This window comes from Mycetomoellerius zeteki, unplaced genomic scaffold (genome assembly GCF_001594055.1).
Source record: "Mycetomoellerius zeteki isolate Tzet28-1 unplaced genomic scaffold, Tzet1.0 scaffold105, whole genome shotgun sequence".
Lineage (NCBI taxonomy): Eukaryota > Metazoa > Arthropoda > Insecta > Hymenoptera > Formicidae > Mycetomoellerius > Mycetomoellerius zeteki.
Window position 1 is genome coordinate 1,932,558 of NW_017255965.1, and position 13,328 is coordinate 1,945,885.

The 13,328-nt window shown below is 32.8% G+C and overlaps 2 protein-coding genes across 6 annotated transcripts; one reads left to right on the forward strand and one right to left on the reverse strand.

The window, feature by feature from the left end:
- Positions 1–744: 744 nt before the first annotated feature.
- On the reverse strand, positions 745–4,373 carry Dph5 (diphthine methyl ester synthase). Of its 2 annotated transcripts, XM_018446636.1 has the most exons (5): positions 4,159–4,373; positions 3,704–3,880; positions 3,257–3,581; positions 2,596–2,839; positions 745–825 (listed from the first exon to the last, which is right to left on the reverse strand). In XM_018446636.1, exons 1-4 carry the CDS (start codon positions 4,291–4,293, stop codon positions 2,622–2,624), a joined length of 855 nt encoding a protein of 284 aa, XP_018302138.1. In that variant the 5' UTR covers positions 4,294–4,373; the 3' UTR covers positions 745–825; positions 2,596–2,621. The 2 variants fall into 2 exon arrangements, with proteins under 2 accessions (XP_018302138.1, XP_018302133.1); XM_018446631.1 differs by lacking the exon at positions 745–825 and having other exon boundaries at positions 2,575–2,839.
- Positions 4,374–5,034: 661 nt separating this feature from the next.
- Positions 5,035–12,372, forward strand: Etf-QO (electron transfer flavoprotein-ubiquinone oxidoreductase). Of its 4 annotated transcripts, none has more exons than XM_018446607.1 (8): positions 5,035–5,229; positions 6,315–6,417; positions 6,489–6,837; positions 6,937–7,243; positions 7,336–7,577; positions 7,653–8,047; positions 8,141–8,362; positions 11,863–12,372. In XM_018446607.1, exons 1-8 carry the CDS (start codon positions 5,182–5,184, stop codon positions 12,024–12,026), a joined length of 1,830 nt encoding a protein of 609 aa, XP_018302109.1. In that variant the 5' UTR covers positions 5,035–5,181; the 3' UTR covers positions 12,027–12,372. The 4 variants fall into 4 exon arrangements, with proteins under 4 accessions (XP_018302109.1, XP_018302113.1, XP_018302117.1 ...); XM_018446611.1 differs by having other exon boundaries at positions 5,035–5,215; positions 6,310–6,417; XM_018446615.1 differs by lacking the exon at positions 11,863–12,372 and adding an exon at positions 11,395–11,856.
- Positions 12,373–13,328: the final 956 nt, after the last annotated feature.

Sequence of the window (13,328 nt, forward strand, 5' to 3'; positions counted from 1 at the left end):
TATCTATTGTATATATGCTACATATACAATCGTTAAGTTTTATATAAATTCATTATACTACATCTACAAAAGACTATTGAACTATTGGTAACTTTTCAATAAAAAAATTTCTATTAATATATATACATTTTTCTTTTTATTGATTTTTCTATTTGATCCTCTATATATTGGTTACATTTTATATGTACAGGTATAACAATTTAAAACGAATTTATTTACTTTAATACTAATAAAGATATCTTCAAACTAATTGAATAGGTGCGGGGGTACAATAATTGCAAGAAAAATATTACAATTGTACTGTATATTTCTTTTTGCAGAAACAATTTACAGTGAGTAGCAGTATACATGTGCGTGATCACAGTGCTACGTTCATCGCGGGACAACGGTGCTCGTACAATTCCGTATACCTGCCAAAGTATGCGAGAACATAAATTGGAGCAGTGTCGTAAAACGCACATATATCGTTGTCTTTCGCACGTCCCAGAAACCGAGTGTACCTGCTGCACAAGGAAACGAAACGGAAGGGCTGCCACCACTGAGCGAATGCACCCCTGTAGCACAACTGAATCACCGATACGCGATACCAGCCTCGTCGGCATAGTGGTCGATGCTTGTCCATTGATTAGTTTGCCCTGGCGCACGGCCACGTGACTCCGCCGCAGAATTATATGCGGCTTAGAATATGGAACCGGGCCAGAACGAATGGAATAATAATGCTGCTCGCGTAAATACAGTGTGCGCGGTCGCCAATTTCTCTCTGCCTTCTGTGACGGTCATACGAAACGATATGGTTCGGTTGCAATCGATCACCCGTTACACGGCCTGAAATATCGAATATTTAAAGTGGTTCTTTAATAAATTGAGTTACCATAAAAATGTCTAATATTTTTTATATAATGAAGTTGAAGTACCGAAATTGACAATGTGCAAAATTTTACGGTAGGTTAACGATGAAATAAGAGAGAAAAAAACTTACGAATAAATACCGTATATATTTTCATTACCGATTAGATGAATCTGATAAAAATCGATGTGTGATATCATATATGTATATCTATCTCAAAGTAGCTTCAATAGTTTTTTTTTAAGCGTACGAAGTATAATAATCAAGCAGCAACAATTTTTAAAAACCATTTTAATGATATAACAAACATCATTAATTCTTTTGATTAATAGTCTTAACTGTCAACTATGCCAGAATATACTATAGCAGAATATATAGTTTCAACATTGTTAATATATTAAATTGAAATTTGTTCTTACATTTTTAATTATTATTTTAAGAATTAAAGTTTCACGCGGCTGTGAATAGATTAACAGAAGAGTGGTATCAAATACACAAGAATTATAAAACACGAAAGATTTAATGCAATTATAAAATACCTCTCACTAAACACGCGCTTTCCAGCGTAATGATTATGTATGATTATGTATGAATTTTATCTAACGCTATTACGTAGCTCGTAAACTTGTTCTAATAATCGTTCTAATATAGCACTTTATAATTATTCTAGTGACGCAATGGCTTTTCACGTGGAGATGTGCGGTTTTATCATGCGTTCTAATTTTAATACTTCTATCATTACTATAGTGGTCACATCTGTATATTTCATTCATCACCCAGACGCATCGGTCTTCTCAGAAATTCCAGACAGAAGAATTTTGTGACAGATTTGAAAAATTATTAAATGCTTCATCACAACCATATCTTATTAAATTTTTGAAGAAAAGTTTGCCTCTTTTACGACAATCATTCGTCACGAAGGAATTAGTCATAAAGGGAATAAAACCTCTTCCAGCCAATGTTGTTTTTTCTATAGCGACTGTTGTTCCACCTATTACGGTAAAATAACCTTTATATACTAAAAATGCAATACAGGGTGAATATTAATTCATCCTGTATTTAATCTTGAAAATCTAATCTCAAAAATAAATCTAATGTCATCTTGTTTTCATTCGATGAAGATACAGCTCTTGATTTACTATATCATATGTTCCATACTATTTCATTAAGATATACATGTAATTTTAATATTTTATCCAAATTATGCAGATATTTGTAATTTTGGGTGGGCCCTGGTGAGGCACCCCAAATTTTCGGCACTTTACTAAAGAGCCACCTTAATAACTACTATAGCGTTCATGTAAATATTATGCAACCCGGGGTCGGAAACTTTTTTATGGATTTTAGGATTACAAAACCTGCAAAATCTCGTACCGAAAAATTACATTCTTTCGTAATCACACTGGAATCAAAATGACCTCAGAGCGCATTTAATCAGAAATTCTTTATACTTTATAGAACGAGAACTGTAAATACAGCAATCAGTTAAATGTGCTCTAAGGTCATTTTGACACTGGTGTAACCATTTAAGTGTGACCACGAAGAATTAAAATAAATATAAATATAATTGATATTTGCTTCTAGAAAAGATATATATAATATAAATAGATTTTAATTTTTGCGAAAAAATAAAAAATGTAAAGTCAGCATGTTTTCATTAAGAATTAGTAATAAAAAATGTAAGTTCTGTTATACATTTTAATATATTTAATTTATTTTAAGTCGCTGTACAAAAAAATAGAACTTACTCCATCTTTTCTAGGATAAAAAAAGGTTATGATTCTGTCATTTCTTTGAATTGATCTTTGTCGAGAGCGTACTGTATTAGAAATTCCAGCTCAAGGGGATGGAGCTTTTCAGCCGGTATAACAAGGCAGTGCAGCGGTGGTCCCAAGTTCACACGCGTCATATTTTGTAAGGAACAAGCGACAATATGTTGGTCCTCGCATCCTACCCGTGCTAAGCCTACTATCAAGCTCTGCTGTGTGAACGCTATTAAATGAAAAAATAATGTATAAATATATTATTAATTTAAATATTATTTGTGATTATATAATCGTTACGTGATTGCTATATTTTTTGTTATACAATTTATATGATTATCATCAGGGTTGGGTATTTTTGCATTTAAAATGCCATTTAAAATTCTATTTAAAATGCTAAATGTAAAATACTTAAAAAAATGTATATTAAAATATATGTAGGGAAAACCATTCTGCATTTGAAAACTATTTAAAATTCTATTTACTCATTTTACATATAAAGTGGATTTGAAAAACATTTTGCATTTTAAATACATTTTTTTAAGTATTTTATATTTGGCATTTTAAATGATTACCCAGCCTTGCATATCATACGATCATTATACCATTCTAATAAAATTATCACAATAGAATTGTTGTCACTGACCTAAATCTTTGTGGCCATCCTGAATCTTATTATCAAGTATCGCTATTAACTGACTAGCAGCTTCATTGACACTCATGAATTTTGGAGACATATACTCTTTTTTTTTCTTCATGATACTTTCTAAGGTAGGCTCTTTAACTTTAATGTCTAAGAGACAGAGTGTATGCAGCCCTCTCTGTCTATTGGAAGCTATCTTCTCATAAAAACTGTCAGGTCGCCAAGTGTCCATCCAGTATGGAATTGAAACAATTTCTCCATATGAATATAGTTGCAAGCCACAGCAACCAACTGCAGTTAGTATTGACGAATTATGTATGACTTTCACCTGATTAAAAGTATAATACTTTAAAATAATGTTTACTACATATAAAATGATACATATAAAAATGTAAAATAATCCTGATATTTCCTAAAAATAGTGATTCTAAACATTAATGTCCTATCCACCTGTATATCTTTCTCCTTTGCACGTAGAACCAGATCTGTGTGCGTAGTAGCTCCGAAAGGATCTCCTACAACCAGAAAAGCAACATCTTCATCTTTTCTGTTTGGCAGTATCTCATCTGCACAATTCTCCACTAGCTCACGGTCAGCTGCTATCAAGGAACATCCATAGAATTCTTCCTAATGCAAGATACATATGTTATATAAAAATTACATTCAATATATCTTTAAATTAAAGGTTCACAATCAAATGCTTTACTTTATACAGTAAATCAAGTCTGTATCATCTTTGATGTTGCACTATGGATTTGTTTTTTGTGGTTGAATTAGTGTATGTACACTTTTGAAACTTAAAATAAGACAAGTATATGTTTGATATTTGGCAACAGCGAGAAATAATTCTAGTATAATTTATATATCTAGTGCAGGAATAAAAAAACAAACCTTATAATACAAACCAAGGTTTCCTGCTGTACTGTCAAAACAGAGGTATAAGACTCCAAATAGACGCGGTCGCATTTCCTAATAATTTCGAGGCCTTTGACAGTGACATCCTTAGCGTCACCTAGACCTAATCCTATCACATAAAACATAACTTCTACTCGAAGTTGGCGTCTACCGAATCAATCTTCATTCGTTGTCCTGCAAAACATATTCTCAACCCATAATGTAAAAAGACAAGAGATTTATTTTCTGTTGCTGCACTGGTTGCACCTAAAGTCACTAGATATAAATCTAGTGACTTTAGTTGCACCAGTTCACAAAGGGTGCGTTCCATTTAACGTTCACAACGCTCATGGAATTAAGCCCGTATCAGACTACCGACTCTGCAAGCCGACCCGACTGCCAACTCTGGCTGTTATTGGTCATGGACCAATCCATGGTGGAATAAAGATTTTTTAGTCTGATACGGACTTAAAGCCGATCAATAATGGACCAATCACATTGAATCAGTCTTATTGTGATTGGTCCATTATCGGTCAACAGCCAGAGTTGGCAGTCGGGTCGGCCTGCAGAGTCGATAGTCTGATACGGACTTAAAGTTGTAATCACACTACAGGCTCCCGACTCTGACTTGACTGCCGACCCATAATGGACCAATAACAATAAATCAGTCTCATTATTATTGGTCCATTATAGGCCGGCAGTCAGAGTTGGCAGTCGAATCAGAGTCGAGAGCCTGTAGTGTGATTACGGCTTAACGCACATGCATTGATGGTTATCGATTCAACGTCGGTAAGTCAAGCCGCTACTGTGACCTAGCGAAATAATGTACTTACAAGGTTCCATATGTTGCTAAAAGAGATATTGGTGCGCTAGTGTATGGAGTTTCGAGCGTTTTTATTATTCTCAAAAAGCTGAGATGACCGCTCTCAGGTTTCTCTTTAATGAAAGGCTGTGGTTTCTCTCTTTCTTTTTTTGATATCGCTGTCAGATCACCATTGCGCTAATTGGTGATTGTGCGTTGTCTGTGCGTGATTATGGCTTCCGCGGTGTTTAATGCGTCCGGCACCAGTAAGTGCGTCAACGTCAGCAGAATTTTGCAGCCACGTATAACCTTATCGCAATGGATTGATAATACTCAAAAATGACAATCGCAATGGAATTTACCGCTCCATTTTCGAACGATTGTTTCACCACATAATAACACGATTATGTTTTGCAAGAGACGATTAATGATTTATATTTTATAAAAATATATCGTGATGTCATGTAACATCATTAAAGGACGTTCAATGTCTTATTATTAAATATATTTATGGTCGTACGTACATATTTTTATCGCTCGTTTTACGATGAAATGCGCGTGTGCGCATTCCATCAATAAATATTTGTTACCTGAAATTAATTGTTGGTGTTGTTTACTTTGGTGCCTCCGTTTTTTGTTTACGAATATCTATTAATATTTCTCTCTCTCTCTCTCTCTCTCTCTCTCTCTCTCTCTCTCTCTCTCTCAGAGCAATTGCGTTAACGCGTGATAGCAAATGATGTAAACAAGATTGCCCTTTGCCCTCTGTGTCATATGTTTCAATGATTCACTTTCTGCACTTTCTGCCTCTTTTTTTTCCTCAAAGTGTGAGAACTTTTAAACCAGTTCATTTTTCTTCCTCTTCTTTCCTCCTGGAGAGAAAAGGAAGAAAGATGAACTGGTGCAAAAATTCAGCTAAAAAAAACAGGCCTCTTATTAAGCGCTAAAAGTTCGTAAAAACTTTGAGTCGAGAAAATAAATTTTTGTTTTTACCATAAATGTATTTTAATAGAAATGTATTTTTATTTGAAATAAAAAACAGGATAAAAAAAATATTAGAATATTGTGAAAAAAAAAGAATTTTTGTAGAAGCGTGAAATTGTGAAATTAAAATTTTGTAATCGATATATCGATAATATGTGATTGTGTATAAACGAATTAAATTTTGAAAATTTGAAATATTTAAATTAAAAAAATTCCTTAGATTCTTTAAATTTCTTTATCATTTATCTAAATATACTTTTATGTAAATAGAATACGTTTACTTATGTAATAAATGCTTATGTAACAATGTGAAATGCTCTAATTTGAATGCGAGAACTTGCATGTTGTAATTTAATTTTGGTTGCACTTTTGACAGTACAGAGGCTGCAAAGGATATGTCAAAGGGCTTACTCAGATGCCAAATTTCCTCAAATCACCACTCATTATACAGTGAAACCCAGGGAGACAGACTCAAGATGGAAAGGTAAATTTCCTTTGATTTTTCTTCTTTTAAAATAATACAATTAAATGCATTAAGAATATTTTATCCACCAGAAGTGAACATGGAGAGATACGTGGACGAAACCGACATTCTAATTGTCGGTGGCGGTCCAGCAGGACTATCGGCAGCTATACAGGCTCGTAGACTGGCTGAGAAACATGGCAAGGAACTCAGAGTTACCCTTGTTGAAAAGGCGTCTGCAATTGGTGGACATATCCTCAGCGGCGCTTGTTTAGATCCAATTGCTTTGAATGAACTTTTTCCAAATTGGAAAGAATTAGGTGCACCATTGAATACTCCTGTTACTGAGGATAAATTTGCATTTCTCACGGAAAAGAAGAGGATATCTATACCTATTTTCAAGGGAATGCCAATGTACAATCATGGGAATTATATAGTAAGGTGAGCATTGAAATTTAATACTGTTATATATTTGTAAATGAGGAATAAACAATACATTTTAGTTTCCGATTGTAAAAATTTATATTTCTGTGATTATAGATTAGGCCATGTAGTAACATGGCTTGGCGAACAAGCAGAAGCTGCCGGTGTCGAGATATATCCTGGTTATGCAGCGGCAGAAGTTTTATATCATGAAGATGGATCTATTAAAGGAGTAGCTACAAATGATGTTGGTATTGCTAAAGACGGCTCACCTAAAGATACATTCGAACGGGGTATGGAGCTTCATGCAAAATGTACCATATTTGCAGAAGGCTGTCACGGCCATTTGACGAAACAGTTGTCGATGAAATTAAATCTCAGAAAAGATTGTGAACCGCAGACATATGGTCTTGGATTGAAAGAAGTGAATATCACCGAGTTATATTACAATAACAAAATTTAAAATTATATAAATATAAAATGCTTTATATTCTAAAGTGAAATAATTTTTGAAAGATTTGGGAGATAGAGCCAAGTAAGCATCGACCTGGAGCGGTAGAGCATACGGTTGGCTGGCCACTTAATAGAAATACATACGGTGGATCGTTTCTATATCATTTGAATGAAGAAACACCTTTGGTTGCAGTAGGCTTTGTTGTAGGATTGGATTATACTAATCCCTATCTATCTCCATTCAAAGAGTTTCAGAAATTTAAACAACATCCTGGTATTAGACCAACATTTGAAGGAGGAAAAAGGTTGATGTCTTTAATTCGAAATTTTAGTTGCATATACTATTTTATATTACCTAAATTTGTTCTTCTTAATTTTAGAATAGCTTATGGCGCTAGAGCATTGGTGGAAGGTGGATTCCAATCTATTCCCAAACTTCAATTCCCTGGGGGGTGTCTCATTGGATGTACGGCAGGTTTCCTAAATGTGCCCAAAATTAAAGGAACTCATAATGCTATGAAAAGTGGTATGTTGGCTGCAGAAAGCGTTATTGAAGCAATCATAGACGCAGAAAGTAATACCTCACTGACAAAAGGCATAGAGCCGAAAACGTATACAGATAAAATAAAAAATAGTTGGATCTATAAGGAATTGAAAGCCGTAAGAAATATGAGGCCTAGTTTCCATTCTTCTCTTGGGCTTTACGGTGGTTTAATGTACGCTGGTTTCTCTACGCTATTAGGCGGAAGAGAACCGTGGACTTTATCTCATGGAGGTAAAAACGGATTTATGCAGGAGCTTTTGAAGAGATTTCCTGAAAAATATTGCAAATGTTAATTTTAAATATTTTCGTACCGTGTGTTCGTAGGTCCTGATCATAAGAAATTGAAATCGGCTGCCAAGTCGACGCCAATAGAATATCCCAAACCAGATAACGAGGTATCTTTCGATCTTCTGTCGTCAGTAGCTTTGACTGGTACCAATCACGAAGCTGATCAACCAGCTCATTTAACTTTGATGGACGATACCGTTCCAGTAAAGAGAAACTTAACTGAATTTGCTGGTCCAGAAGGTCGATTTTGCCCTGCTGGTAAGTCAGTTTATTGTATGTTTATACATTTATCATTTTATGCATTGTGATTACTATATAATGTTTATAAATTCTGTTTGATTGAATGTTAGGTACAGTCTATTTTTGCGAATCGCATAATAGACTTAATGAACTTTATATAGATAATTTTGATTTGTTGAATATATTTATTACAATCTATGTGAATATAATTTGTGGCAGTTAGCGAAGGCAGTCGAGTTTGCCTAAGAAAATTTGATTTTTTAAAAATTAAACGTTGTTTTGTTGTAAATAAATTAATTTTGATGTAATCTTATACAATAAAGTATCTTTCTATACCGGGTGTCTGATAATTAATAATAAAACCTACCTCTCGCATAGAGGTAGAATGGATTAAACTGAGAAGAAAAGTCCTCTACCATTTTACAATTTTGCAATAGTTTTTATGTGAATTTTTAGTTGTATTTATTTTTTTTTATCCACATGAGTAGATATATTTTATTTTTTTTTTTTTTAATATTAAGGTTTTAAATTTTTCAATGTTACAATTTTTTATAGAAATTAATATATTAAATAAAAAAATATATTAAGAAATATATTAAAATACATTTTAAAAGAAAATTGATAGTAAGGTAAATCTATAAATGTATATTTTTCCATGTATTATTCCCGAGTCTAAAAATATGTATTTTTTTACGAGATATAAATTCACCGAATGGGTATATGCGCGAAAACATAAATATTTTTATATATCAAGATTACGTTAAAATTTATTTACTGAATAAAACAGAAAAATATTAAAAATGTTTATATTAAATAAATAATTAAAAAAAATTGTTTTTAGACTATTAATAAATTATATTAACAATGATTTGTCACATATATTTATTAATGATTACATATACAGTTTTTTCCATGATTATTTTTATTCATTCGGTTATATGATTTAAAAATTATAATGTAATATTTTTTTCATACAATACCTTCCTCTTATCAATTACTGGAAATACTCAATTTATTCAACAGTGGTATTATTTTGTTAGTCCAGACGAAAAAATTATTCATTATGATGAGAATGAATAAGTAGTATACTTACCGCATTGCAGAGTTTAGTATATCTATCTTGCGTAATTTTATACCGCTCGTGTTCTATTTCATTTTTAGGATGTGGTCTACTTGGCGCTACAAATGTTTCGGCGCTTTCGATTGACCAATCGAAGGAAAGAATTTTATTAATTGATCATAATTAAAAAATGCTTCGAAACATTTGTAGCATCAAGTGAACTGTAGTTTAGATATTTAACAGATAATTTTAATTTTTTTGCATTTTTTCCAAACATTAAATTGCTTACTATATATTTATTAATAAAAGTTAAATCTAAATCTGTCATTAAAATTTGCTGCAAAAGTAAATGCATTATATTTGTTGTGCGAGTCTATTGAATTTTTAACATATGTGTATTTCCATATAATTTTATTAATTGTTTAAATATCCATTTGCTTTTCACGAAAAATTTATCTGATGCAAAATTATTTAGTATTTGAAGGACATTATTATCAAGAGAGATCAATTTCGTTCGCAATAAATTTTCGCAATCTGCAGGCAATCCAGCTCCTTCCACTTCCGCCCTCGAGCCACGTCTGCCTCCTCTCCCCCTTTTTCCAGTCTTGTCGGGGGTTTATCGACCGTTGTGTCCTTGAACCTGAGCTACCCGGACAACCCCCGCATGGCTAGACAACCCCGGACCAAGCTCAATCTCCAAAATCGAACAACGCCCTGCAGCCCGGCCTAACAACTTCATCGTCGATTTATCTCTTCTCTCTCTGTTCCTTAAGAATTTCCTTATATTGTATTAATCTTGCAATAATAGAAGTGCTCCAATAATCCAATTTGTTGTTAACAATTTTTCAAAATTTGCTTATAGCAGTAGAGTATGTATTTTATACATATTGTATAAAATACATACTCTACTATATTACTATATACATATACAGAATGTTTGAGTCTATCGAAAACGCTCGTGGGCAAATAGAGCGGATTACACTGAAAAAGTTTCGTGCTATTTTACAATTTTTGCAATAATTAACGAAATATTAATTTCTAAAGATCGATCGCCGAAAAAGCGCGAACCCGCCTGGCCATATTACTAAATACACGCCTATCAGTTTTGATCGCTAGATGCGCGGCGAATTGTTTTTTTTTCGCTGACGTAACTATTGCTACTTGTAATAAACAATTTAAGTACGTTTAATAAGTAATAAGTAATTTTCTCATAAAGGAAATGAATTACAATATTTATATTAGCTGTTAATTTGATAATGTTCGAAAAATGTTAGTTTTTATTTGAAAATAATTTCTATATGTACAAGGAATCATTGTAATTACTGTAAATTTAATGATATGATTTCGTAAAAAATCAAACAGATATTGTTGCTGTAATATGAGGAATTAAAACCCAATACATTCATAATTCACAAAATTAATATCGTATAGACGTAAAGAATGCAATTAGAAACATGTAATTAGAAATGAAAGAATCATTGTGTTATGATAAAATAATATTAAGTGTTCCTATAAACGAATGACCATGAAATATGAATTAATTTACAAATTGTCAATGAATTTAAGTTTGACTTTTTTTATAGTTAAAAATTTTGCATGATCTTTTTACCGTTAAATATCTTTTGAAAAATTTAATTTTTGTGTAATTCTAGAGCTAACTTAAATTAGTAGGATAAAATTTATATGAAATTTAACTGAGTAGAACAATTTTATTATTTCATTAAATCTTCAAAATCTCATCAATTTAAATTTATATTGTTTATACAAAATTATAATGAATGCTACAACATTATAACAATGGGCGTTATTCCTTAATTTAAATTTTATGGCTTTGCGTGGACACCGCAATATATATCCTATTCTATCACATATAACTTTCGAATCAGATAAATTTATGTGCCTTTTTACCATTGTTTTTTGAACATCCACCCTTGGATTTTTACGATGTATTTTTTCTTCATTCTCGTACTTTTCCTTTCCGTGTCTTTAGCCTGCGTCTTCCTGTTTCCTTTCATGGACCTGGCGAGTCGGGGTGTCAAAGAGGAATTCTGGGAGCTTTCTTACAGAATTGCTGCGCCGTCTGAAAGATAGTGGGGACCAGGTTATCGACTGTCTGGCCGAGGGCACGATGTGACCTTCGCGACGTAAATCTCACACTTCGTAGAGTGCTGAGGATATATGTGTCTGCTGAATAAATCGCGCTGAATAAATCATCCTGCGCATTTCGACATTATTAGCATTTTTGTAAAACAACCAAGTTGCTTTACAAAATTTCTAATACATAAATCGGATCGACAAGAACACATAAGTTAGTTACTTATGCTATTAGAATCAGTAATAATTTCCGTGCAACTAGGAGATTGGTGGTTTCTGGATGTATCTCTAACTCTCCATCGGAAGATATGTGAGGACAGTTTGTTCTGCAATTCGAAAACAAGCGTGTGCAATTTGATTTTAGGTGTCTACGAGTTTGTGCCGCTGGAAAGCGGAGATGGCGAAAGATTGCAGATCAACGCGCAGAATTGCATTCACTGTAAGACCTGTGACATCAAGGACCCGAGTCAGAACATCAATTGGGTTGTGCCGGAGGGTGGCGGCGGGCCAGCTTACAACGGCATGTAAATATATAATGTTAATCGATCAACTCATTGATAGATTGCGTAAATATTCGATGGTTTACATTGTTTTATCGTTCAATATTGAACGCTTTTCGATGAAATGTATGAACGTATTGCAGTATCGCAATTATGTTTTTGATTGCGTGTTGTTTTAACAGTATAATTGTAGACATTGAAGTACAGTACACGAATGGTGGTTATTTCTCATTCGAATGAATCAATACAATAATTATGGATTAATTTCCTGATAGAAAAAAAAACGATCTATCTTTTCGTCTATGCTCGCACATACATACCGATTTGTGACATTATACATATCAATTATACATATACAGCATGTTAAAAAATAATTCAGCATTTATATGTATTAAATAGTACGTACCATACTGAGTAAAATTTAAACAATTTTGTATGTTAATATCATAAGTTATTGCTTTCTACGTAACTTATTCTTAATCTAACGTAAACTTATTCTCTATGTGTCGCATACGATGTGAAGATTTAAATTGTTTATATCTCAGAAACGATTGAGGTTTCGAACTATGTTCACTAAGGCTTTTTTATTCAGTATATGATGGTGCGTATTATCTATCATATAAATGCTGAATGATTTTTTAACATCCTGTACATATATAATCTTTGATCATTGGGACAATTTACAAGATTTATCCTTGGTTGGGATAATATTTATTGAAATGTGTGTATTGTTGAACAAATGGGAAAATAACACTTGGTGATAATCACATTAATTTGATGAAAATATGAAAAATATCTTTATGTTCTCTCTTTTTACGAGAAGCTCTTATTATATAAAAGGTTTTTCTCAGACACAGGAGAAATATTTCTAAAGCACTTGCGTAATAGTACTGTTGTTACTACTTTTGATAGAGTTTGTATAAATGATCAATTTGTATATTATATTATATTTTTATATAGAGAAGCGAATTGTAATTTTATATATATCGTCCAATTTATTATCATGGAATGTGATTTTTATCTTTACTTACCCGCGTCCTTTTCCACAGTAATAATCCACAACTTTTCTCTAGATTCAAGATTTCTTTAGATGATGGCGGCGATGTGTAAAAATTCTTTAACCTACCATTGCTCCCGTATGAGGCAAACGCTCATGACGAGAGCAAATACGTACTGTTGTCAAATCTGAGTAACTGTTATAGATCGATGAATCAGTCGATGTTTAAAAGCTTTTGGCTCTTACAAGACTGTGTCTTGTTGACTAGCACTGCATTGAACACTACACTGATACAGCGACACAATAGACGCGGCGCGACGCTCATATGAGAGC

Coding starts and splice junctions, on each gene's coding strand:
- Etf-QO (XM_018446607.1), top strand. CDS start 5,182: ATGGCTTCCGCGGTGTTTAATGCGTCCGGCACCAGTAAGTGCGTCAAC. Junction 7,578..7,652: donor ACATTTGAAGGAGGAAAAAG/GTTGATGTCTTT, acceptor TCTTAATTTTAG/AATAGCTTATGGCGCTAGAG. Junction 8,363..11,862: donor AGGTCGATTTTGCCCTGCTG/GTAAGTCAGTTT, acceptor ATTTGATTTTAG/GTGTCTACGAGTTTGTGCCG.
- Dph5 (XM_018446636.1), bottom strand. CDS start 4,293: ATGTTTTATGTGATAGGATTAGGTCTAGGTGACGCTAAGGATGTCACT. Junction 3,582..3,703: donor CAAAGGAGAAAGATATACAG/GTGGATAGGACA, acceptor ACTTTTAATCAG/GTGAAAGTCATACATAATTC. Junction 2,840..3,256: donor GGATGGCCACAAAGATTTAG/GTCAGTGACAAC, acceptor TTCATTTAATAG/CGTTCACACAGCAGAGCTTG.